Source organism: Fistularia commersonii, chromosome 10 (genome assembly GCF_037954325.1).
Source record: "Fistularia commersonii isolate RoL2024-O1a breed Wild chromosome 10, RoL_Fcom_v1.0, whole genome shotgun sequence".
In the NCBI taxonomy this organism is placed as follows: Eukaryota; Metazoa; Chordata; class Actinopteri; order Syngnathiformes; family Fistulariidae; genus Fistularia; species Fistularia commersonii.
The window spans coordinates 4,241,530-4,264,828 of NC_141293.1; the positions used below are offsets into that span (position 1 = coordinate 4,241,530).

Genomic DNA, 23,299 nt, shown 5'->3' on the forward strand with positions numbered 1-23,299 from the left:
AAAAATACAGGGTAGCATCTGTAAAACATATTTATTTGGTGAGTTACAAGAACAGCGGTTATTTGTGCCAAGAGGAAACAGATATTCTCTCGGTGTTATGTACATACCCAGCCTGGACTTCTTTATTTATTCATTTTTTTTCCCTCCTTTTTTTTTTTTTTAATGTCATTTACTTCTCTGCTGCTCAGCTGCTTGTCATTATAATGGCTTCTGTACTAAAAGGGTTCCTTCGCTCGAGTCATCTTTTATGCCCCGTACAAATGAGCCTCAGTGCTGTGACATTTGTATGGTGTCTGTGAAATTTTGTTCAGATGTTGCCCATTTAAGATCTCGGTCCTTCAAAAATGGATTTCCTTTGAACACACCTGGGATAACAAGTTTGCCTGTGGACAGAAGGGGTTGCTTAGCTACAATGACAAGACAAATCAATACCACGCGGATGTGAGCTTAGAAAACACCCAAGCAGTGTTTAACAAAGACCTTCTGATGAAAGCTCGGATACTGTTGTTTCATTCAGTTTTTTTAATTTTGCCAGCCAATGAATCTAATCAGACGGAACGCCTCCGACACCAGTGCCGAGGTGTTGCCATCGATCTGTAAAGGGTTGCAGAATTGTGTAATTATGCCGTCCTAATGTAGCGCTCCCGCTTGTCTGTGTGTTTTGTAGGTGCCCACATTCTGCTGCAGAGGAGAGAGCACCAGGATGAGGAGATTGTAGGCACCCGCCGTAGTATGGCCGCGTCCCGTTCCTCGCGTGTCACAAGGTCATCAGTGGGGCTAAATGGATTGGACGAGAATTTTTGTGGCCGAACCCTCAGGAACCGCAGCATTGCCAAGCCAGAGGACACCTCTGTGTCTCCTTTACCCCGGGCTCGCTCGCCTAAGAAGAAACAGGACGCCAAGCGGGACACAGAGCAGGAGTCCAAGCGGGACGCCAAGCAGGAGTCCAAGCGGGACGCCAAGCAGGAGTCTAAGCGGGACGCGAGGCCGGAGTCAAAGCGGGACGCGAGGCCGGAGTCAAAGCGGGATGCCAGGCCGGAGTCTAAGCGGAGTTCGGAGCGGGAATCCAAGCAGAACGCAGAGCGGGAGGCGAAGCAGGACTCTAAGAGGGACGCAGAGAGAGAGGCAAAGCAGGATGCTGAGCAGGTGTTTAAAAAGGACACCGAGCATAATGCTGAGCAGGAGTCTGACTGGGACGCCAATGCCAAGCAGAAGCAGGACCTGGGACGGGAGGCAGAGAAAAAGTCCGAACCTGAAGGGGACGTTGTGCGCAAGACCGACTCTGAAGGGGAGGCCATGCACAGGCCTGAGCCTGAGGGAGCGGCTGAGCCCAAGCCCGAACAGGACGCCGAGCAAGAGCCTGGACAGGACGCCGAGCAAGAGCCCGAACAGGACGGCGAGCAAGAGCCCGAACAGGACGGCGAGCAAGAGCCCGGACAGGACGGCGAGCAAGAGCCCGAACAGGACGCCGAGCAAGAGCCCGGACAGGACGCCGAGCAAGAGCCCGAACAGGACGCCGAGCAAGAGCCCGGACAGGACGCCGAGCAAGAGCCCGGACAGGACACCGAGCAAGAGCCCGGACAGGACGCCCTGCCAGAGCCAGGACAGGACACCGAGCAAGAGCCTGGACAGGACGCCCTGCCAGAGCCTGGACAGGACGCCGAGCAAGAACCTGGACAGGACGCCCTGGAGGATCCTCAACAGGACGCCATGGAGGACCCTCAACAGGATGCCCTGGAGCATCCTCAACAGGGCGCTGAGCAAGAGCCTCAACAGGACTCCCTGCAGGAGCCTCAACATGACACCTTGCAGGAGACCCAACAGGACGCCTTGCAGGAGCCCGGACAGGACGCCTTGCAGGAGCCCGGACAGGACGCCTTGCAGGAGCCCAGACAGGACGCCTTGCAGGAGCCCGGACAGGACGCCTTGCAGGAGCCTCAACGGGACGCCTTGCAGGAGCCCCAACGGGACGCCTTGCAGGAGCCCCAACAGGACGCCTTGCAGGAGCCTCAACAGGACGCCTTGCAGGAGCCTCAACAGGACGCCTTGCAGGAGCCTCAACAGGACGCCTTGCAGGAGCCTCAACAGGACGCCTTGCAGGAGCCCGGACAGGATGGCCTGCAAGAGCCCGTACAGGACGGCCTGCAAGAGCTCGGTCAGGACGCGTTGCAAGAGTCTCAACAGGACGGCCTGCAAGAGCCCGGACAGGACGCCCTGCAAGAGTCTCAACAGGACGCCCTGCAAGAGCCCGGACAGAACGCCTTGCATGAGTCTCAACAAGACGCCCTGCAGGAGCCTGGAGAGGATGCCCAGCAAGGGCCTGAAAGGGACACCCTGCAAGACCAGCTACAGGACACCCAGCAAGAGCCAGAAAAGGACGTTCAGCAAGAGGACACCCATCAAGAGCTTAAGCGGGAGGAATCTAAGCAGGATGTTAATATGGAATGGAAACAAGATGCTCATCAGGACACCGGGCATGAAACAAAGCGGGATACTTGGAAGGACAGACAGCTGCAGACATCATTGCAGGGAATGTTAAATGACTCAAATAGTTCTACTGCTGAAGCAGATGAATGGAGCGGCTCCAGGAAACGGAGTGTGTCCTGTTTGGAAAAAGACATTAGTCTTGAGCCTGAGAACTGTGATAGGGGGAAGAGGGTGCAGGATGCCCCTCCTCAAATTAAAAGGGCCAAGCGGCGCTCCCGCCCTGGAGAGTCTCAGGGGCACGGGGAAGATCTGGATCTTTTAAAACCTGAAAGTCCAATTGCTGTCCCGGAGCCTCGTCAGGAAAACAGTTGCGATGAAATTGCCAGCCAAAACTCTACAAACATAGCCGCGGCCTCACCTTTCCTCTGTACAGAGGGCGAGCTGTCAGGGCAGGAGGCAGAAGGGGGTTACTTGGAGTGCGACAGGACATCTCGGCCCTCCAACACTCACAGGGCCTCCAATGGACTTTGCGAGAACAAAGCAGAGGACAGCACATTCACGGAAGATTCAGGTGCACATCCCAGCTCTGCCACAAATTGCCCATCGCTGCTCAACGGCAGTCAGATGGGGGCTCCCACCTCCCCCGACCCCGCTGTGCCTTGTAGGAACTCTAGCCCTGTGCAGATGGAGGTCTGTGGCTCAGGGGAATTGTCAGCCTCATCTGCTCTGACAGTCGAGGCTGTGCCGGAGGATCCCGTGCCTGACTTGATTGTGGCCAAGGAGCAGGAGGTGGAGGAGGTGGAGGTGGACGTAGTGGGGGACGCTCTTTGTTTGGCCCACGAGGAGCAGGTTACAGAGAGCGAGAGCGACACCAATGACCAGCTACTCACGCCGGTGCTGGAAGCTGTCGCCTCCACCTCATTCACCCCCAGCGACACAAACAGTAGTCCAATCAGCAAAAGAAACTCAGGAGAAACTACACCCCTACTAGCACCGGTCCCCTCTCCCACAGAACCAGGGTGCAACTCCTCACTAGCCAACACCCCCCCTACCTTCACAGAGCTGTACGAACACCGATACACCCTCCGAACTTCACCCAGGAGGGCCGCCACAGGCGGCAAATCTTCCTCTTCCAAGCCCAACTCTCCACCGAGAGGCAACGGACCCTTGAGGGAGGAGGGGGAGGTGGTGGTAGGACTGGAGGAGGAATGCCCGATGGTGGAGGAACCCACTCCATCTGATTCTTTAGATCCCCCCTGCGAGGAACCCGTCACCATGGATACCCTCGAGCACGACGGTCCCGTGGAAGGCGAAGGGACGGAGGGCGGCAAGGAGCTACGTAGTCAGGCAACCGAGGAGGACGAGGAGGACGAGGAGGAGGAGCCGGACGTGTATTACTTTGAGTCGGACCACCTGGCTCTGAAACACAACAAAGAGTACGTGGGAGCGCCATCCCGGTGTTTTGTCGAAGCTGCTCTCACATTTCTGGATCCCTATGTTCAGTGATGATCTCCGCACTTCTGGTCTGCGGTTGCAAACCAGAGACACGGTTGGGTCGATGAGGATTTGTCATTGTTGAAAGCTTTTGTTCCTCATCGTCAATTTCGCATGTTTGCGTATTTCACGGGAAGTCTGTATTATTGTGTCGATATCAGTGGTTCCCCGAACCTTTGGCCAGCGACAGTCCAGTCCACGCAGCCTGAAATTATCCTTGCTGTGACTAATTTAACTCCTAAAACTCGTTCCGTCTTTCACTCAAAGGACTTTTTTTTTTTTCTGTTTAACATGGTGACTTGCGGTGGCGGGTACGACTTGGCCTCAACTCAGCTGATCGGAAGCGATCAGCCCGACTTTGTTATGATAGCGTCGCAGATTTTGCCGTGACCTCAAGTTATCGCGACCGGTCGCATCGTACGGCGTAGTCCTGCGTTGACCCCGTCCAAGTGTCGGACGCGGTATCCCCAAAATGTGAAAACCCGGCCCGCTGTATTTAAGCCTACTTTCAGTAACAGTTCTGACCGGGCCACAACAAAAAGACAAATATCCGGAGTGCTTTTTTTTTTTTTTTGCAGCAGCAGATACTCAGCACTTTTCTAATGTCAGAAACACAAATGTAAACAAATGGACGCCTTATTATTTGTTTGCTGTCAGTAGTGTGCAGCAGCGTTAGCGGAGGATTTATCATTGACTGTTTCACCCTTTAATGTTAGTGCCGTGGAAACGTTTTGCTCACTTTTTCAAGTCCGTAGTGTTTACTGTCCGTACTGAACGGTGGCCTCTGTCCGTCCGAGGCCCAGGTTGAACGGCAAAGACAGCGAATGAATGGACGTTTAGACTGACGTCTGCTTCTAAAAATAATCAGGAAATTGGCCAATAAAGAAACCCTACCATTGGGTCACAACGGAAAAGCGGGCGAAATCATTTTCAAGTTGGCATTTTGAAGCCCCGTATTTTCAACTTCAGACCAGTTTTATAATTACTCGAGTTCAGTGCCTTCCGCCAAGGGGATACCGGAGCTTACATTTTCCTTTTGTTCCCCCCCTTTTTTTTTTTTTGACTCGGCGAAATTGAATCCTCAGTCTTGAGCTTCTTAGTTTAGTCAGTTGTCATGGAGGATTGGATGTTTATGAGTGTGGACAGGTCCCACACTGTGCTCAGTCAGGTCCTATTAACTGCACTGCGGCAGGTCAGCTGATTCATGATGCATCCTCATAAGGGGGGGGGGGGAGGACCACAGGGGTGTGGAATCATGATGAGCACTCCCCGTGCCTTTGTCATCGCCCCTTGTAAATGTTTCAAATTTGGTGAATGGCTCTGTAATTAGGTTTCACCGCTCTCCTCTGGCAAGGTAATTCCATCAAGCTCCCGCGACACGTCAAGGTTTGATCCCGCTGATGTCGAGGAATTTTTTCGAAAGGCCCCCCCCCTGATCGATACGGCGAGGAGCCTTTTTTTTTTTTTTTTTTTTTTTTTAGGAAGGCGTGACTAGGCGTTCTAGCGTTACTTACTAAGAGCGTGTCAACAACACACGGATCACCGACGACCGTTTGTCTGGCCCTGCGTGTTGTCTGAGGACCACATGTTTAGGAAGTCAGCTTGTTGAGAAGCCAAGCCACGTCCTCCCCGCTCCCCCTCCAGAGCAGATTAAGACACAGATCATATGTTTAGCTTCGAAAGATCCAACACAGTCGCCACTTTCTTCTACACCGGCCTCAAGAGGAAAACGTGCAGTAATACATTGAACTGCCGCTTTTGGAGACCGTTTACTGCTCAAATTGTGTCCCGCTGTGACCGGACGCCAGGGGCTTTACGGCCGCATAAAGTCCACAAGGATGGCAACTTCAGCTAATGAAGGATTTGAGGCTAAATCCGGTCGACTTGTCCGAATATTTCACCCCGAATCATTTCAAAACACCCAACATCTGTTCTACGAGTTGTGGCCGTCGCATTGATTTTCCCTCCATATCTTGCTAGGCGACATTGATCTACAGGCGTCACCGAGCGTCTGCATTATATTCCGGCCGTGCAAGGATGTTGCGGATTTCCACCAGCGCCGCTTGCACCACAAGCTCTCTGAGTCAGCCCGGCACTTAGTCATCGACAGCTCGGTTTTACGTTTGCCCGAGAGGGTGCGAGTGGAAAGGTCAGGCTTCTGCGGGGCCGTGGAGGCTTCCTCAGGAAAAGCAGACCGTGTGACACGCAAAGGTTTTTGTCATTCGCTCTGACGCCGTTCGACCGGGTCGGCATTCATAAATTCCGACACGTTTCGATCTGTTTTCTCTTTTTCCTTTTTTTTTGAAATTCGAAGTGCCACTCTTTGACGGCCAAAGTTGACTGCAAGTCGAACGCAACGAATAGGAGAATAATTTTGTCAAATTGAATCGTGTGAGAAGGCCCCTTTTCCCTTGTACAAATGCGGGTTTTCTCTGTAAACAGTTATCAGAGGCTGCTACAGACCGTCGGCGTTCTGGAAGCCCAGCGCACACAGGCTATCCTGGACCTGGAGACTCTGGCACGTCATCAGAGAGGGGCACTCGCCGATCCCATCAGCTTCGTGGAACAGCTGCAGAAACGGGTAAATAAACAAAAACAACCGAGACCGCGCCGTGAAACGTCGACACCGCGTTTCGATTCGCGCAAAGAAGACAATAAGCCACTGAGTTGAGATCTTAATCGCTGGCTGTTGAATGAGATGATTTTATTAAGAAAACCATTCCGTCCCAGTTGACCGCAATTCTTTCCAACTGTGCAGGATTGAAAAAAAATTGAACCTTCATCTGCCCCCTTTGAAATATACTGCTCAAAAAAATAAAGGGAACACTTGAACAACACAATGTAACTCCAAGGCAATCACACTTGTGTGAAATCATAGTGTCCACTCAGGAAGCAACACAGATTCATTTTGACTTGTTTTAAGGACATTACATCAAAGTTGGATCAGCCTGGAGTGTGTTTTTACACTTTAATTTTGAGTGTGATTCCTAATCCAGACCTCCATGGGTTAATACATTTGATTTCCTTTGATCGTTTTTTGTGTGATTTTGTTGTCAGCACATTCAACTGTGTAAAGAGCAAAGTATTTCACAAGAATATTTCATTCGTTTAGATCTAGGATGTGTTTTTTAAGTGTTCCCTTTATTTTTTTGAGCAGTGTATATCAATCAGTTGGGTTTAAAAAAACAAAACACAGGCGGCGTCTTTATTTTTGTCACCGCTTCTCGTCGTTTTTGCTCGCCATGAAATGGGCAAGTCAACGAAACGTCCCGAGATCGTCCAACTCTGCCAGGATGAACGCGGCCTTACGACAAACCGACCCGCGTTCGGGGGAAGCGCACCGTTAAACACGATGGCGTCGATTATAAAACACGCGTGAGAAAGCGAAGCCGTCGACGGGTTTCAAAAAGCCCGAATCGTGACCAGAAAACACCCCAAAGGCAGGAACGCGCCCGCCTTGACTCGATTTCTCATTTGCTGTCGCCTCTGTGTTGATCAAGTGAAAAGTAAGGCTGTTGGGCGGGTTGTCGTTCTGGTCGTCCTCAGGTAAATCTGGGCTTGCCGTGTCCCCAGCGAGTTGTCCAGCTCCCTCACATTGCATGGGAACAGTACACGTCAGGCCTAGGGGATTTTGAGAGAGAGTTCCGCGACAAGAAACGCAAAACACGGCGGCTCAAGCTAATTTTTGACAAAGGTTCGTATTATTTCAGATAAAGACCTGATTTAGATTGCAGTATGGATCGTTTCAAGCTCAGCAGCCGGCGCCATCCTGTTGTTTTTTTAAGATCAATTCCGCATTTGTCTTCGCAGGCTTGCCCCTTCGACCAAGGAGTCCCGTGGAGCCCAAAAAGGAGGCCGAACCCTCCACCATGTACTCCTCTCTGCCCACAAGCGATAACCCGGAGAACGGCAGGCAAACGCAGGTATGCGCCCAACCTAGTTTTTCCAGCCGACGCGTCGAAATTCCGTGCCGTGATCCGTCACGATTTCTGCCGCCGCGTTCCCCGTCTGGAAACACGAGGCGCGTAGCGCTTATCGTAGGGACGGCAACATGCTAAATTGTACGTCGCTCCATCGTGGGGATAAGTGCGCGTTTGTAGAAAACACAAGGTAGTAAATCCACCCGTCGAACTGCGATGAGAGGTTTATCTGGGAAAGTGGAAAAATCTCAAAGCAAGTTGTTAAAGTATTTGTATAATGTGGTCTGTAGAAATAAAAGCAAACATTAAGTCAAAATAAGACCACAAAACCACGATTCACCTAGAAATGTAATTCAGACGGATCTCATGGAAACTCAAATGGCTGAATTTTAACAAGTCATAAATATAACAAGAACATGACTTCTAGTGATATTAGAGATGGGCTGTACAGGCAGGTACGCTGCCATGACAAGTGAGGGACTGTCAAGCAGCCACGACAGCAGGGAAACATAAAGACCCGAGAGAATCAAGCACCTGTGCCTCCCTTTGACCCGAAAAATGTCTGCCCGCAGAGCGTGCACCGTTAAGGCTTCTCCTCTTTGGAAAAACTGAGATCGTTGTTCTAGAAGAAGAGGCAGAAGAAGAAGAAGACGACGCTCTTCCTTTAGTTTCATTCAGTGAAATGTGACCTCAACATCGTCCGGTTCCCTCCCACAGTCCAAAAGCGGGGGGACGCTTGTATGTCTATATGTTGCCCAATGAATGCTCGAATAGACCCTACTACACGGATCTGAAAAAATGATAAGCTTACCATATTCATGTTTAGCCCATGGTGCAGGGATGGTATGGTCACTTGTGAAACATGAGCTCCTTTTCCTTCTAACACCAGGTGTCGCACACTCCCATTAATTCAAATGCGTGTACATTCAGAATGTGTATTTTGAGTACCGTAAATTCTGGGCTATTGAGCGCACCTCAATATAAGCCGCACCGGCTAGCTGATTGTTATCTTGGACTTCCTCCTGCGCACTAAAACCGTCAAAGTCGTCTTCTTCGGTGTCGGAGTCGAACGGGCTTCAGAATTTGACGGTCATTTCATCGGTCCGATGTGACGAGGCTGCACGTTTCGATGCCGTGAAGCTCGTCGGCCGCTGCCAAAATCGGTGCTCAAAGCGTGTGGAAAAAGGCACTGCTTATCGCCCGGAATTTACGGTATTTGTCTCGGTCATGACCGTCGCAAACAGAGCGCCGTCTCCTTCTCCGATGCGATCGTTTCTCTGCGTGTCATCATTTCAAACGCAGGTTCATTCGCCACCGTAGCCGATTTCCCGCTGCTCGCCCCCGCATACCGTCAGACTATTAGCATCTCCCTCAGCCTCGGCCTCCTCCAATGTCATCTCCTCCATTTGTTCTTCCTCGGAGTTAAGAATGCAGCACATCAGTGCACAAAAGGCAGTCTCTATGGAAACATGAAGAGCCCGCCTCTCCCACACCTCTGAACATGTCTTATTCTTAGCTTACTTGTGTGTCTGTGTGTGTGTGTGTGTGTGTGTGTGCGTCTTTGCGTTCACCTCCAAGCCAACAAATCCCCGATTGCTTACATCGCTCGCCCTGCTAATATCGTCCAATTCCATTTGCAATCACTCACACGCACGTCCGGATTCTGACGGGATTTTGTTTGTCTGCCGTCCCCCCCCATCGAAACACTTTCTCTTGACAAAACAGCAGGATTCACATTGTGTGTTTGTGTGTGTTATTTTTGGATTTTTGCACACCGCGAAAAATCGTCTCAACAAGCTGTTGTTTTCTCTCGACAGGTGATCAGGGGGAGGATTTGTCACTCGAACAAGCCCGACACTTTCAACCAGCTGTGGACCGTGGAAGAACAGGTAAGCGAGAGGGATGCCGCCGTCCGTCGAATGGAAGGGACGGTATAAGGGAAGCATCGGATGACTCGCTAGTTTTGTTTTTTTTTTTTATTTTATTGTAAGAAAAAACTGGAGCAGCTTCTCGTCAAGTTCCCCCCAGAGGAGGTGGAGTCCAGACGGTGGCAGAAGATCGCAGACGAGCTGGGAAACAGAACGGCCAAACAGGTGACACCGGACGAGTTAGCAAAAAAGGGATGCGGCCCATCTGCCGGCCTTTTTTTTTTTTTTACATCATGTGAATTTGTTTTTAACCATCGTTTCTGGACTATCGAGCGCACCTGTTGTATAAGCCGCGCTGGTCAAAAATAACAAAATAAATATACACTGCTCAAAAAAATAAAGGGAACACTTTTAACACATCCTAGATCTAAATGAATGAAATATTCTTATGAAATACTTTGCTCTTTACACAGTTGAATGTGCTGACAACAAAATCACACAAAAATGATCAATGGAAATCAATTGTATCAACCATGGAGGTCTGGATTAGGAATCACACTGAAAATTAAAGTGTAAAAACACACTCCAGGCTGATCCAACTTTGATGTAATGTCCTTAAAACAAGTCAAAATGAATCTGTGTTGCTTCCTGAGTGGACACTATGATTTCACACAAGTGTGATTGACTTGGAGTTACATTGTGTTGTTTAAGTGTTCCCTTTATTTTTTTGAGCAGTATATATGCCGCCCCCGCTAGAAGCTGCTGGTTTCCACATCGCAACATGAGATATTTACACAGCGACATTTTTTTTTTAACGTTTAATTAAATTAAATACACACCGGTAACATTCTTTTTTCCAAAATGTGCCTGTTTTGACGGCTGATGAAGAAGATTAATGATAAATAACACACTCCGGCTGATCGCTATCTCGGTCTTCTTCCTGCGCGCTAAAACCATTCATGCCGTCTTCCTCTGTGTCGGAATTGAACGGCCTCCAAATGTCACGGTCATTTCATCGGTCCGATGTGACGAGCCCAAATTTTTGACAGCGTGACGATCGTTAGCCCCCCCCCCCCCCCCCAAAAAATCCGTAAATTAGCTGCATCATTGTTTCAAAAGCGTGCGAAAAAAGCAGCAGCTTGTAGTCTGGAAATCACGGTAAGTCAAAACAGGCGGGAATACAGCAGCCGATTATGCTCGCCGAAGGAATTTTCTCCAGAGCAAAACTGAACTTTCAACCCGGCTGTCTTATGCGAACCAGTAGAGCAGCTGTTTACTTTTGTAAATGTGTCCATCTTTACCATGGAAACCCAAGTATAAAAATTGAGTGCCCACAGACCCCTGTAACCTCCGTTACCTTGCGCACCTGTTCCTCGGCCGGGAATCATTAACCCAACCGTTTCCTTGTCCAAAACTTCCTAGGTTGCCAGTCGGGTTCAAAAGTACTTCATCAAACTGACAAAAGCGGGCATCCCCGTGCCCGGGAGAACGCCCAACCTGTGCATGTACACTAAAAAGGTAAATAACTTTGGTCGTTTTACGCCAAAGCAACTTCCGCGCTTCCTTTTTCTGTAGATTTTCTTCTGCTTGTTGCTTAGCTTTTTCAGCCGCGACTTAAGCGCTTCGGGTTCCCCCGTTTGTTCTCGCGTGGCTTTTTCATCTGGATTTCATCCAATCGCAGAGCGATGTATTGCCATCTTCACAGGTAGTTACATGCAGGTGGACATAAAGAAGCGTTTGATGGCTGTTGTTGGGTTTCAGTCATGTGGCGGCGACAGTAATGGTGCGGCCGACGGTTAAACAATGATCCCGGCGCAACAGCGAACGCCGGCTCTGCGCTAAACCGAAGCCGCACCCTGCTAGCTTTTTCCCCGTATCAGACCGCAACTATCTGCCCTCCGGTCAAGTAAGAATTGCCCCAAATTACAAAAGAGAAGCAAAGTGGAGTCCGCCTCGCAGAAAGACGGTGCCCGGTTCCACCTTTACAGGGAGGGCGTCTTTCTGTGTGGAGTCTCCATGTTCCGTGTCTGCATGGGTTCCCTCCGGATTCTCCGGTCCCCCCCCCCCCCCCCCCCCCCGCTGTCCAAAAACAGGAGACCCAAAATAGCCGAGACCTGTGAACGAGGGGGTGAATGGTTGTATGTCTCTATATGTGGTCCAGCCTGCCGCCCAATTACAGTCATAATAGTCATACAATAGATAATAGTGCTAGATATTGAATGAATGGAATTGAAACAAACTAGGTGGATCTCTTAAGTGCCCTGAAAGGGGGAACTGAAGGCCAGAGTTCAATGGGCCGGCGCTGGCTAACCCTGTTTTCTTGACCCTGCGTTGATCGTCTCACCGCCTCATACTACCTTCCATAAAAATCTTTCAGAAGTTTGGACTCGACAAATGCTGGCGCGTTGAAAAAGGTGTTTGCTAGCAGGCAGGCGGCGGACGACAGCAGTAGCGTATGACATCACATCCTGCAGTCAGTGACGTAACGAAAGCAGGCCGGTCCTCGCCACGCGGGCAGAACCTAAAAGGATGACACGTCTCGTGTTTTCAGCCCGTCTGCGTCGGACAAATAAGACGCCGGCTCTGTCCGTATAGGACCCGTGACCGTGTTTTTTTTTTTTCATCCGTTCCTCAGGCCTCGAGCAAGCGGCAGCATCACCTCAACAAGCACCTGTATCGGCCATCGACATTCCTGACATCCTACGAGCCTCCGGTCTACATGGACGAAGATGACGAGCGGTCGTCGTATTACAGCGGCACGCAGGACCCTTCGGCCGACGACTCGGTGCGTCCCGTCGCGCATTCTCGCCGGTTGTGACCTATTTACCTCTCATGCCTCTCCTCCGTCGGCCGCGAGTGACCCCCAAGCCGCCTCTCACGTCATTTGAGCGTGTTTTACGCCAGGGCAAACATAAACAGCCCGGTCGCTCCGCCCCGTCGTTTCCATTTATTCCGGAAATGAAAGCGAAAAGCGCTCTGGCCCTCCGTAGCGCACATCTCCGCCGCGGCGTCTCTTGCCAGGCGCCGTGTCCCGTAGAGAGCGCTTTAAAAAACTTGAGGTCTGACATTTAGTTTCTCCCCTTTCGCAACGGTAGTAACCTTCAGAGCAGAAACGGGCCACTCGGCAGCACCGTGTTAACAAAGCTCCCGACACAGACGCCACAAAGCTTCTCTCCAGCAGGGGTCATTATCACCGGGATGTGCTTTTAAAACCCCGACCGGTTGCAGAAGTGTCCTCTGCACGTTGGAAACCCCCACATCAAATCACTTCCTCTCTATATGCCCTTTTTATTATTTTGTGCTTTTCTTTCTCTTCCTGTTATTATTATTATTATTTTTTTTTTAGATCACTATTGTCGATCATGGCGCATGGTTTTCTACCACCTGTGGCAGTCGTTGTCTAGCCGACATCTGGACTCAGCGTGATGCCCGATTATTATTATTATATCGTTAGTAGTCGTAGTGCTATTATTACTATTATTATTATTTTATTTTATTAATATTTTTATACTTTTCATCACCTGTGGCAGTTGTTGTCTAGCCGACATCTGGACTCAGCGTGATGCCCGATCATTATTATTATTATATTGTTAGTAGTCGTAGTACTATTATTACTATTATTATTATTTTATTTTATTTTATTTTTTTTATATTTTGCATCACCTGTGGCAGTTGTTGTCTAGCCGACATCTGGACTCAGCGTGATGCCCGATTATTATTATTATATTGTTAGTAGTCGTAGTACTATTATTACTATTATTATTATTTTATTTTATTATTTTTTTTTTATATTTTGCATCACCTGTGGCAGTCGTTGTCTAGCCGACATCTGGACTCAGCGTGATGCCCAATTATTATTATTATTATTATTATTATTATTGTTAGTAGTCGTAGTACTATTATTACTATTATTATTTGATTAATTTTTTTATACTTTCCATCACCTGTGGCAGTTGTTGTCTCGCCGACATCTTGACTCAGCGTGATGCCCGATTATTATTATTATATTGTTAGTGGTTGTAGTACTATTATTACTATTATTATTATTTTATTTTAGTAATTTTTTTATATTTTGCATCACCTGTGGCAGTCGTTGTCTAGCCGACATCTGGACTCAGCGTGATGCCCGATTATTATTATTATTATTGTTAGTGGTCGTAGTGCTATTATTACTATCATTATTATTTTATCATATTCATTTTTTTTTGTATTTTGCATGGATTCAATCAATTTTTTCCATTCTCAGATTCCAAGTGTGGGATTTTTTTGTGCTGGTGCCCGAACACCAATGTCTGACTGCAGAAATTGCAGCCTGCCACAGGAAAAAAAATAAAGATGCAAACCATACACATCGGACAATTGCGAAAGTATGCTTTTGCCTGCGACCAGGTCATTCCTCAGTACCAGGGCCTCTTCAACGTTTCCCAAACTGATGCAGCGATGGAGCGGGGACCGCTTTACTCTATTTATATCGTATAAATCTATGTTTTCCATTGAACTTGTCTGTCTTTAAGTAATACTGTACATGTCTTCATGCAGCCTCAGGGCGGCACGGGCCGGTGTCTCCCTGAGCCGGTCCCAAGCCCAGATAATCGCAGAGGGTCGCGTCAGGAAGGGCGCCCGGCGTAAAACTTTTGCCAAAACCAAACACGCGAATCAAACCTAGCAATCTCATATACCGGATCGGTCGAGGACCGAGTTTACAACGCTCGCCATTGGTGCCGATGACCTGCAGGGTACCAATGGAACCGCAGGTCAAAGATAAAGAGGAGGAAGGCGTGTTCGGAAGCAGAGAGAGAGGCGAATATTGGGACTGTGACAGGAAAAGGTAGAGAGTTGGTTGACATGATGCAGAGAAGGAAAGTGGATATACTGTGGGGGAAGGTTGTAGGGCTAGAAGCTCAGGAGGATGCTTTAAGTTGTACTATCATGGTACTGATAGGAAGAGAGATGTAGTAGGAATTATCTTGAAGGAGGAACACTTTTTTTCCAGAAAACACAGGAACATAGGGTAACTTATAAGAGCAGAGGTAGGAGCACGCAGGTAGACTACATCTTGTATAGACGAGGTCACCTGAAAGAGATCAGTGAATGCAAAGTAGTAGTAGGTGAGAGTGTAGCCAGACGGCATAGGACGGCGGTTTGTAGGATGACTGGTGACAAGGAAGATCAAGAGGACAAAGTGGCGGAAGCCGAAAAGGGAGGAGCGTTGTCTGGTTTGCAGGGAGGAGTCGAGAAAGGCTCTGACGGGATGTGTGTGTGAATAAGGGGAACCCAGGTGAGGCTACAGGGAGTGGAGATCAAGAAGTCAGAGGATTTCAGGTACTTTGGGGGGTAAACAGTCCAGAGCAGCGGCGAGTGTGGAGAAGAGATGAAGGGACGGGTTCAAGCAGGTTTGAACGAGTGGAGAAAAGTGTCAGGGGTACTATGGGATAGAAGACTATCAGCCAGAATGAAAGGAAAGGTGCACAAGACAGTGGGGAGACCAGCGATGCTGTATGGAAACCGTTATAATGACGAAAAGACGGGTGACCGAGCTAGAGGTCGCAGAGATGAAGATGCTGAGGTTCTCTTTGGGAGGGACCAGGATGGATAGGATCAGGTATAAGGGACGGCACATGGTAGATTTTTTGGGAGAGAAGGTCAGAGAAGCTGAACTGAGATGGTTCGGTCATGTACAGAGGAGGGATAGTGAATATATTGGTAGACGGATGCTGGAATTGGAGCTGCAGTTACCATAATTTCCGGACTCACCGGCTAAAAATAACTAAATAGATATATGTATACTTATCTAGGCCACACTTGTCTATAAGCCGCAGGTGTCCACGTTGTAACATGAGATATTTACGCCGACACATTTTTTTAACTTAATTAAATACATACCGGTAACATCCACAAATACGTGGTGGAAATGCTCTTTTCAGAACAGTGCCTGCAACACGGTTGATGAAGAAGATGAATAATAAACAACGCAAGGATAAGTCCATCCATTTTCTCTCCCCGCTTTGTCCTACTCCAGCTGATCGCTCCTCCTGCGCACTAAAACGTCTTAAAGTCGTCTTCTTCGGCGTCGCAATCGAACTGCCTCTGAAATTCACGGTCATTTCATTGGTCCGATGTGATGAGGCTAAATGTTCTATATGTTAAAAAATCCCTAAATTAGCCACCTCATTGTTAAAGCCGCCGTGTTCAAAGCATGTGAAAAAAGTAGCGGCTTATAGTCTGGAAATCACGGTAATATGCTTTAGCCTTGATAGCCTTAACCTTGACAATTTATATTTTATTGTATTTCTTATTCTCCCTCCTTCCTACTGTTATCGATTATTGTTATGTTTTTGCCTGAAACTCCGGCACAACAACTTCCTTCGAGATAAATAAAGTTGTTCTTATCTTATCTTATCTTATTTAGCTAGACTGTGTTGGATTTATGTTAACGTGCATCTAAATGCATTGTGTACGTGTGTGTGTGTGTGTGTGTGTGTCCCCGCTGCCGGCAGGATGACGAGGGCGTCCCGGCAGAGTTGAAGAGCTTGCCCGAGTACAAGGAGCTTTTGGAGCTCAAGCGCTTGAAGAAACAAAAGCTCCAGGAGATCCAGGAGGACAAGGCCGGGGTGCGACACATGGGCTTCAAGGTGCATTTCCCCCTTCTCCTCAATTCACCGCCTGAGACTTTTCAGCGCCACTGGATGAAGTCACAATTCCGTTTGTTTCATCGTCACCGTCGCCGTAATCGGCACGTTATGAAATCGTCGTCTCTCATCTGCGTGCGTGTGTGTGTGTGTGTGTGTGTGTCCAGTGTGACGTGTGCGGCATGGAGCCAATCCAGGGCGTGAGGTGGCACTGTCAAGACTGTCCACCCGGCAACTCGGTTGATTTCTGTTCCAACTGCTCTGACTGGTGAGTCCCCCCCCCCTTGCATTTTTCTTCTTACACACACACACACACACACACTCCTGCTAGTTAGTCGCCTCCTCCCAGCTTGGCTGCACGTGTGTGACAAATGACGACGGAGGTGAGAGCAACTTTAAACACTGTTTATTGATATCGACCGGCCATCTTGTTCAAAGTTGGGCGATTGACTGACTGACTGACTGCGCACGAGCATGTGTGTGTGTGTGTGTGTGTGTGTGTTCATCACCTTCCTAGAAGTAAAGACACACCGCCGGTCATTTATTGGTCGTTGTTTATGAAAGAGAGGACGATGATCGCGTCACTGCAAAGCTCAAAAACAAAAACCAGCGAGATGGAGGTCACACCCCGCCTCCGCGGCGGGATCAGCGTCGTTTTTTTTTTTTTTACCAGTCCACGGCAGCTGGGGGTTAAAGCGGAATTTTAATGTGGCTGTGGATGTTTTTTTTTTTTTTTCCCACTGTGCTGGAGCGGCCTGCAGTGAAACCATGTCAAGTTTTTGTAGATACAGATGTGAGCGCGCCGGTGAAATCTCGCCTTTTAGCCGAGGGGGAAAAACGCCTTAAGCTATCGAGTGGAAAGATAGTGGCGTTAATTTATTGATCAGCGCCGCTCAACCGACCGTCCCTGGAAGAGCAGAAACATCTGCTGTGTTCTACCTGAAGTTGTTCGGACCTGATAAACGTCCGCGTCCCGTCACGCAACACACCATCCGTCGCTCACCTATAGCTGCTCTTAACCCCGTTCCCGGCAGAGGAACCTCAGGGAAGCCTGCACATCTCACACGTCGCCCCTTGTTTCTGCAGGAAACCTTCTCAATAAGCTCCTGCACAAACACGATTAATGATTTATACTTTATTAATCCCTCGTGGGGAAATTTGTTCTCTGCAATTAACCCACCGTGGATGAACCATGAGCGGTAGGCCGCCGTCCATCAGCGCCAGGGGAGCCAGTCAGAGGTTTCGGCGTCTCCGTCAACGACACTTAAAAACACCAGGTTGAGCCGGGAATCCGCACTAGGAATGTTCGGTTCCTGGTTCGATTCCCAGCTATTGACGTCTAAATGAAACCGCCAAATTTGACTTGTTAACAACTTCACTTCGAATTATTCCTCAAACGCCAACTGCTCTCGCGTTTTGTTTTGTTTTACCACTTTGTCACTTCTATTGTGATTGTTCCTCTCAAAGCTGTATTTTGTGTACGTATGTATGTGTGCCGCCTTAGATCCAATGTATTATTGTTTTTATCATCTGCATCTTTCATTTGGAGCGCTAACAGTAAGGTCCATTTTCCCCGTAGCTTGATAAAGACGGAGACCCACAAGCCGAACCACCACTTGGAGCCGGTGTACCAGCAGGAGACCTTCCTGGACCGGGACTACTGCCTGCCCCAGAGCACAAGCTACAACTATCTGGACCCGAACTACTTTCCGGCCAACAGATGACAGGGTCCCGGGCGCCCCTCGCTCCAGGCTCTCCACGTATCCCACAGGCCACTCTGTGCATGGCTCCATCCTCCAAGTCCAAGATAACCGCTTAACCCGCCGCCAGGCAGGGAAGCCAGCAGGCAGGCAAGGCAAGGCAAGGCAAGGCAGGCAAGGCAGCCGGGGGGCCTCAGAGCACACCGCAGCGCTGCTGGTGGGGGGGGGGGGAGGGGCTGCGGGTTGAAAGGCCTCCCCCTTCCCCCCCCCCCGACGTGAGCGAAGGGTGGCCACGTTGGTTTCCTCCGCTCCACCTCAGCCAAGGTTAACGAACGGATCTGCGATTTGAAAACTATTTTTAAAAACAAACAGGGGAAGAAAAACAAGAAGGAGAAAAAAAAAAAAAAAAAAAAAAGGCACACCAACATTCCCGACTCCAATATAGGGCTGACCCCGTACACCCCCCCCCCCCCCCCCCCCCCCGAGCGACCTCCACCTGCTGCTCCCGAACCGAAGAACCGACTAGCCGACGGCAACGCCGTCGGCCGAGACACACGTGATGGTTTGTGCGTGTTTTGTGGTCCCGTGTAACGCAAGAAGAAGCGACAAGTGTTCTAGCTAGGCCCCCCCCGTAGGTTTCGGAACCCGGCGCAGAGGGCTGGCCGGATCCGCACGACGACGCCCCCGCACACTCGAAACGGCGTCGACCGGAAACGCACGCCCGCGTTTTCAAAGTGGAGCTAAGTCGCCCCTCCAGCCGTAGCTCAACCCTCTCCTTTTGTTGTCTCCACGAAACACGTCGAGAAGAGAAAGCACTACGCGCTCATGTTTTCAAAGGTAAATGGAAAAACTTGTGGGGGGGGGGGGGGGATAAAATTATTAATTTTTTTTTTTTGTTTGTTTTTGTTGTTTTTTTTTGCCCCCACCAACACCACCACCATTACGGAGTGTACAGGTCGGGAAAGAAGGCCGGCGCTAGCTGCCACGTGCCATGTCAAAAGAAAGTTAAAAAACAAAAAAAAAAAAACAGGGAAAATTGGGGGCGAAACAATTGTCATTTCGGGGGAGGAAGCGTCGGTTTCACCTCTGACCCCGAGCCCACATCTCACCCCTTCTCTCCCCGACCACCCACCAAACCCCCCCCCCCATGTGGCACCATCTACCTGCGTTGTCGAACCGTAACAATCCCGTCGTCTATATATTTCAGTTCACTGTCCACGTCAAAAGGTCCATTGAAAAAGATTGTATTTTTATTAATCTATTTAAAAAAAAAAAAAAGAGAGAGAAAGAAGAAGATGATTCGAGGTAGTGGTCGGCGCCTCCGCGGCAGAACACTTCACAGTTTTATACACATAGGTTTTGTTGTGCTTGAGTAGACGCCATTTTGTATGGTTTTTGTCTCCTGCCCTCACCCTCGTTTCCCCGCTTCAATATCTGTGTATAACAGTCTGTTCTTATGTAAAAAAAAAATAATAATGTAAAAAAAAAAAAAAGTGCTCGAGGAGAACCATGGGAATAAAAGTATGTGAGAATATTGCTGCTATGTGTTTGTGCCGCTTTAGCATCTGCCAGACGTCAGCCGGGGAGGGGAATAGCAGCGGGGATGTCTGAGACCCCGTTCCGACCAGACGATACGGATGTTGTTGTCGAAACCTCACAAAAAACAAAAAAAGAAACAAAAAACGAGGCCGCCGTTTGTGTCTGACAGGCGTACTTCCCAGCTCACACAGGGGGAAAGATCCGTCAAAGCTGCCTTTCCAAGGAAATCTCAAGGTCCCGAGTTTCCGGCTCCGCTCATCCACCGACAGCGCCGAAAAAAGGACGTGAAGGCCTCAAAAAAAAAAAAAAAAAAGAAAAGAAAAGAAACCCGGGCCTTTTCCGAGGTTTACGAACACCTCGAAACTCCCACTGTGTTTGGAGACTCACCGGAGCGTTTGGCTTCACGGGACCTTCTGTCCGAACGATGAGACGTCCGCCAGCTCTCCGGCTCCCGATGCAGATCCCAAACAGATGGTGCCGCGACCAGATCCTGTGTGAGTATGCTAAAATACTGCTGACTCACAGGCTGGCCTGGAGGAGTGTGTGTGTGTGTGTGTGTGTGTGTGTGTGTGAACCAGAAAATCTTGACCGTAGTTTAATTCAAACCGAATTTCATTTTTACACGTACAGTGATTGCTAACTTTAATCTCAACTTTTATTTATTTCTCACTGGATCGTCTCTTTATTTTATTTCAATATTTCCTGTTTCCTCGCGGCTTTGCTTAGAGGTTATTTTTTTAAAAGGCATGATTGTACGAATGACCCATGGCTGGACGCGCGCTGAAGAATTTAAATAATATTTCAATAAAACCACTCTATATCAAGGTTTAATAATTGATTTTAAGATGTTGCATAGCCCCCTTCCTACCCTTTGGGGTCGGAGTCAAACTGTGATCCGGTTTATAAAGCATTCTGAGACACTTTGACCTCAGACGTCCAAGAAAAGTATCGTTTTTAAATGAAATGTCCACACATGTAGCCAATCGTGCGATCACATTCACTAATTTACGCCTTCATCCGGTATTTTATCTAAAAAAAAAAAAAAAAAAAAAAAAGAAAAAATTGCGTGTTTAGATTATCAAGTCAAAAATACCCTTTTAAGAAGACCTCAACGGGTTAGAATGAAAAAATAATACATTTTCTTGTCGTAAAATGCGATCAAATGGCTTGGGCTGGGTGGTTTTCAGTCCCGACAATCCACATGTTGGAGTTTTTCTGAACTCTGCAGAGGCGCTCTCTTATCCCGCCGATGGATTCATTCTGGGATGCGGAGCCCCAGAAAGTTCCGTGGTGCAGTTCAGGTGTGTGACCAGCCTGCGGGGCTGTTGTACCATCTATGACCATCTCCTCCGCTTCCAGCAAAATACCAAACTTATCTTCTTTTTCTTTGGGGTTTTCCCTTTAGGGGTCGTCAACCTTCTCCATCTAACCCAGTGGTTCTTAACCACCACTTTCATATGCACGTTCACCGAACTCTTCTTTATTGTAGAAATAGTCAAAGGTATATGTTTTACTGGTGAACAAAATGAACCGTGCATCAACATCACTGTTTTCAAAGAACAAAACCAGCAAAAACATGATATTTCTTATACTTACTGCAAATCAGCTGCTGCCTTTGAGAGACCAGTTCAGAAATGTGCGGCTTCGCCTCGACAAGTGCCACCGCCACGTCGTTTTCGAGAAGAAGTCTGTTCCTTTTCTTCGTTTTTATGTTTTTATTTGTGTTTCGTCGATGGTGCACGTGGTTTCCCCTGGTTTGCGATCAGGTTAAGCAACTTCGCACGTTGCCGCGAGGATCGGTTTGTTGATGGGTACAAACCAGGGAACAGGCAGAGTAGAATTTCCCAGCAAACGTTCTTGTATTCCCCATCTCCATGCAGCGTAAGGAAGTGTTCCCTTAATTTTGCCGGTGCTGGACTAGAATTGCCCAACTTGGCATTGCAAATTAAACACGTAAAACCATATTGTGCAAATTCGTCCGTTATGTGCAAATTTGTTTCTTTTGTTGCTCGACATAATTAGTATGAAGGGATTCAAATAATAACAGAAATCACACGAGTCGCAAGTTGACTATTCTCTATATCCTCCTTTCTCACAGCAACTATTATCACATTTTCTCTCGTAAATCCCCAAATATCCATGTAAAAAAAATAAAAGAAACCTCCTTTTTAGCAAATGCACTGGCTTTATTGAATGTAAATACCAGACTGGAACACGCACCTGTACGATGAGCTCAGAAAACATACAAATGCAATATTGTGGACCCTCTGTGGTTCTACTCCGCGTTTGTTATCGAAGCACAACAAAAAACAAACAAAAAAAAAAACGGCAATTCAAGCTTGACTGTAAATCCGGCATGCTTGTTACGATATATAGCACAACGCTGTGCGCGAGAGCGAGGACGGACATTATTTTGCTTTTCCTGGCGTGGCGGCGGCCTTTTTTGGGGTTAAAGTCGGGGTGAAATGATGGAGGTTCAACTGAAAGGGGTGGGCGGGGGTTTAAAAAAATAAAACAAAAAAAAACAAACAAAAAAAAAAACAGTGGGAGAAATATATTATCATATTTGTTTAATTTCACTTCTACTAAAAATGCCATTTTAAGTTGTTTTTTTTATACATCAATAATAACATCTTTTTCCTTTTTTTTTTTTTTTTTTTTGTTTGGGGAAAAATGTCTTCGCATCATTTTATTTTCATTTAAAATGAACCCCCCAAAATTTAAATAAAATAATTTAAAATTGCTGATATTATGTGGATGAGAGGGTGAATGGTTGTATGTCTCTATTATTTAAAACTCATTTCAATAAAATCTTTTTCCCGGGTGATTTTTCTGACGATCGACCGCAGATGTGTTCACACCCCTAGGTTTTTATTTGGAAAGGACGGACAGCTCGGAAGAACGACGCCCCTCAGAACTGATGCAAAGTGGTGCCGGCGGATAGAGGTCGTGTTTTGAAAACATCAGGTGGGACATGCAAAGGTGTGTGTGTGTGTGTGTGCGTGCGTGCGTGTGTGTGTGCGTGCGTGTGTGTGTGTGGAGGGTCTGTACAGTGGGTTGGAGGGCAGGGTGGAAGGCTGTGCATGGCAGGCGTGCAGATCAGAAGGTAGCCTCCAGGGCCTGGCAGATCTGGCTGAACACCTCGCCGGGTGACTTCTCAGCATCGACCTGCGGGGGGAGACAAAACCCAGTGAGACTCTGATGGAGGACGATTTGGAATATTGATGAATAAAAAGATTTGCAGTGGTGATGGAAATATAGAAGATCAGAAAGTCTTGCGGACCTATAAAAAGCATACAACACGGTGCTGAGGAATTCTGGACCGACAGAGCAGTATTAGACTGGTGCAAGACATGTATGCCAGATACAAGGCAGTGGTGAGTTACAACTATATCAGGGATCAGCTCTGAGCCCCCTCTTGTTTGCGGTTGGTATGGACAGGCGGACAGATGAGGTTAGACAGGAATCTTCATGGACCATGATGTTTGCAGATGACATAGTGATCTGTAGTGAGAGCATGGAACAGGTTGAGGAACATCTCGAGAGGTACATGTATGCTCTGCAAAGGACGGGAATGAGGGTTAGTCGCAGCAAGACTGAACACGTGTGTGAATGAGAGGAACCCGGGTGGAACCGTGAGGGTACAGGGAGATGAAGAAGTTGGAGGATGTCAAGTACTCAGGGTCAACAGAGCGTAGGAGAGTGTGGAAAAGCAGTTAAGA

The 23,299-nt window shown here is 48.3% G+C and overlaps 2 protein-coding genes across 5 annotated transcripts in view; one reads left to right on the forward strand and one right to left on the reverse strand.

The window, feature by feature from the left end:
* zzz3 (zinc finger, ZZ-type containing 3) overlaps positions 1 to 22,535 on the forward strand; it is a 29,299-nt gene extending 6,764 nt beyond the window's left edge. For 3 of the 4 annotated variants that reach the window (XM_086153392.1, XM_086153394.1, XM_086153395.1), the window contains exons 2-12: positions 668 to 3,863; positions 6,364 to 6,502; positions 7,468 to 7,615; positions 7,732 to 7,844; positions 9,659 to 9,730; positions 9,833 to 9,934; positions 11,132 to 11,227; positions 12,345 to 12,494; positions 16,207 to 16,341; positions 16,506 to 16,606; positions 17,918 to 18,967. In XM_086153392.1, coding sequence (XP_086009518.1) covers positions 733 to 3,863; positions 6,364 to 6,502; positions 7,468 to 7,615; positions 7,732 to 7,844; positions 9,659 to 9,730; positions 9,833 to 9,934; positions 11,132 to 11,227; positions 12,345 to 12,494; positions 16,207 to 16,341; positions 16,506 to 16,606; positions 17,918 to 18,062 — 4,332 coding nt within the window. In that variant the 5' untranslated portion in view covers positions 668 to 732 and the 3' untranslated portion in view covers positions 18,063 to 18,967. Of the gene's footprint in view, positions 1 to 667; positions 3,864 to 6,363; positions 6,503 to 7,467; positions 7,616 to 7,731; positions 7,845 to 9,658; positions 9,731 to 9,832; positions 9,935 to 11,131; positions 11,228 to 12,344; positions 12,495 to 16,206; positions 16,342 to 16,505; positions 16,607 to 17,917; positions 18,968 to 19,600; positions 20,072 to 22,444 lie in introns of those variants that run through there. The other variant, XM_086153391.1, reaches the window with a different exon arrangement.
* The window catches only part of ak5 (adenylate kinase 5), a 157,997-nt gene continuing 156,440 nt past the window's right edge, over positions 21,743 to 23,299 (reverse strand). The window contains exon 14 of the mRNA XM_086153396.1: positions 21,743 to 22,745. Coding sequence (XP_086009522.1) covers positions 22,677 to 22,745 — 69 coding nt within the window. The 3' untranslated portion in view covers positions 21,743 to 22,676. The remainder of the gene's footprint in view (positions 22,746 to 23,299) is intronic.